The 1,395-nt window shown below is 46.4% G+C and overlaps 1 gene segment (V, D, J or C); it reads left to right on the top strand.

Moving 5' to 3' along the window:
- The first annotated feature begins 693 nt into the window (after positions 1-693).
- LOC115301983 lies at positions 694-1,386 on the top strand. The segment is given in 2 exon segments: positions 694-805; positions 1,002-1,386. Coding segments are annotated over 2 exon segments (426 nt in total).
- The last annotated feature ends 9 nt before the right edge of the window (positions 1,387-1,395 follow it).

The following is a 1,395-nucleotide window of genomic DNA, read 5'->3' as shown; positions in this document are numbered from 1 at the left end:
GAAGAGTGATCTTTCACTTTTTGTCACATTGTCTTACTGAGGGAAGATTCCACATCTGACTGTTGGTACTGTCAGTCCTCTGGGAGTAGCAAGGTCACAGCCAGACAGCTCAGGAAAACAGCAACTGAGATAAGAGGTATCTTATTTGAAATATCAAATGATCTCTCTTTTACTCTAATCTTTGGCTTCCATGTTCCTTTTAGGAAAGGTTTTTCTCCAAAACAGGCAAATAAAAATGGTAGATTTAGCAGAAGGGGGAAGGTTTTGTATTTTCTTTGTTTAAGAGAAGGAATCATCATTCCTTCCTCATTTTAAACATGCACACGAGGTCCATCACCGAATAAAGAGCAACAGGCTCTAGCTCTTTTGAACTTAACAGTGACTCAGTAGTGTGCAGAGGTGTAAATCTTAATTTTTACATTCTTCCCATGCCTTTAGTCTCTGATCTAAGATGTAATTTGTTTGACTTATTGCTGCCTTTATGCATCCAAGTCCCTCAGAGGCACAAGGTAAGAGAAGAACGTTTCTGTAGTGAGTTCAGCACAGACATGGCCACAAGAGGGTAGTGCTTCTGAGCTGCTGCAGGGGTCTGCATGACTAGGCCTGGGCAGAAGCACAGCCGTCTTCTTATTGGCTGGTGGCCACGTGGGAAACCGCTGTGACTGGTGGAGGGAAGAAGGCTGGGCTGGTACTAGAAGAAGCTGTGCTGGCTGGAGATGACAAATCCAAAACTAATGGTCATTGGTAGGAACCATGGGGACGTCCACGGGGGCTTTCGTCCTGCTCTTGTGGCTGTCGCTGCACTGTGAGTTGAGTGTTTATGGGAAATATACACATAATGGGATATATCCTCTGTTTAGTGGATATTTAGTGGATCTTCTTCAGAAATCAAGACTGAGTGTACTCAGGTTTCAACCTCCAGTTAGTGGAGAAAAAGGGAATTCTGCAGCATAATAACCCAGAAACTGTTCTCCTTTCTCTGACCTTTTCTTTGTGCACAGGGCTCAGCCAAGGAGAGAAGGTGGAGCAGCATCGTTCCACGCTGAGTGTCCAGGAGGGAAGAAACTCTGTTATCACCTGTAGTTACTCAGACAGTATCTCAAACTACTTCCTTTGGTATAAGCAAGAAGTTGGGAAAGGTCCTCGGCTCATTATGGACATTCGTTCAAATGTGGCCAAGAAGGAAGACCAAAGAGTCACTGTTTTATTGAATAAGACGGCCAAGCACCTGTCCCTGCACATCGCAGCCACCCAGCCCGCAGACGCAGCGGTCTACTTCTGTGCAGCAAGTGCACAGTGCGTCCCCGACACCTGCCGCCTGTGCTCAAACCTGCGACTCTGCAGCCCCTGTCCTCTGACACAGACCTTCCAGTAGAGCATCTGTGCGGTTGTTTG

Source organism: Suricata suricatta, chromosome 9, assembly GCF_006229205.1.
Source record: "Suricata suricatta isolate VVHF042 chromosome 9, meerkat_22Aug2017_6uvM2_HiC, whole genome shotgun sequence".
In the NCBI taxonomy this organism is placed as follows: domain Eukaryota; kingdom Metazoa; phylum Chordata; class Mammalia; order Carnivora; family Herpestidae; genus Suricata; species Suricata suricatta.
The sequence above is the reverse complement of the archived record's forward strand: the minus strand, read 5'-3'. Positions and strand labels throughout refer to the sequence as shown.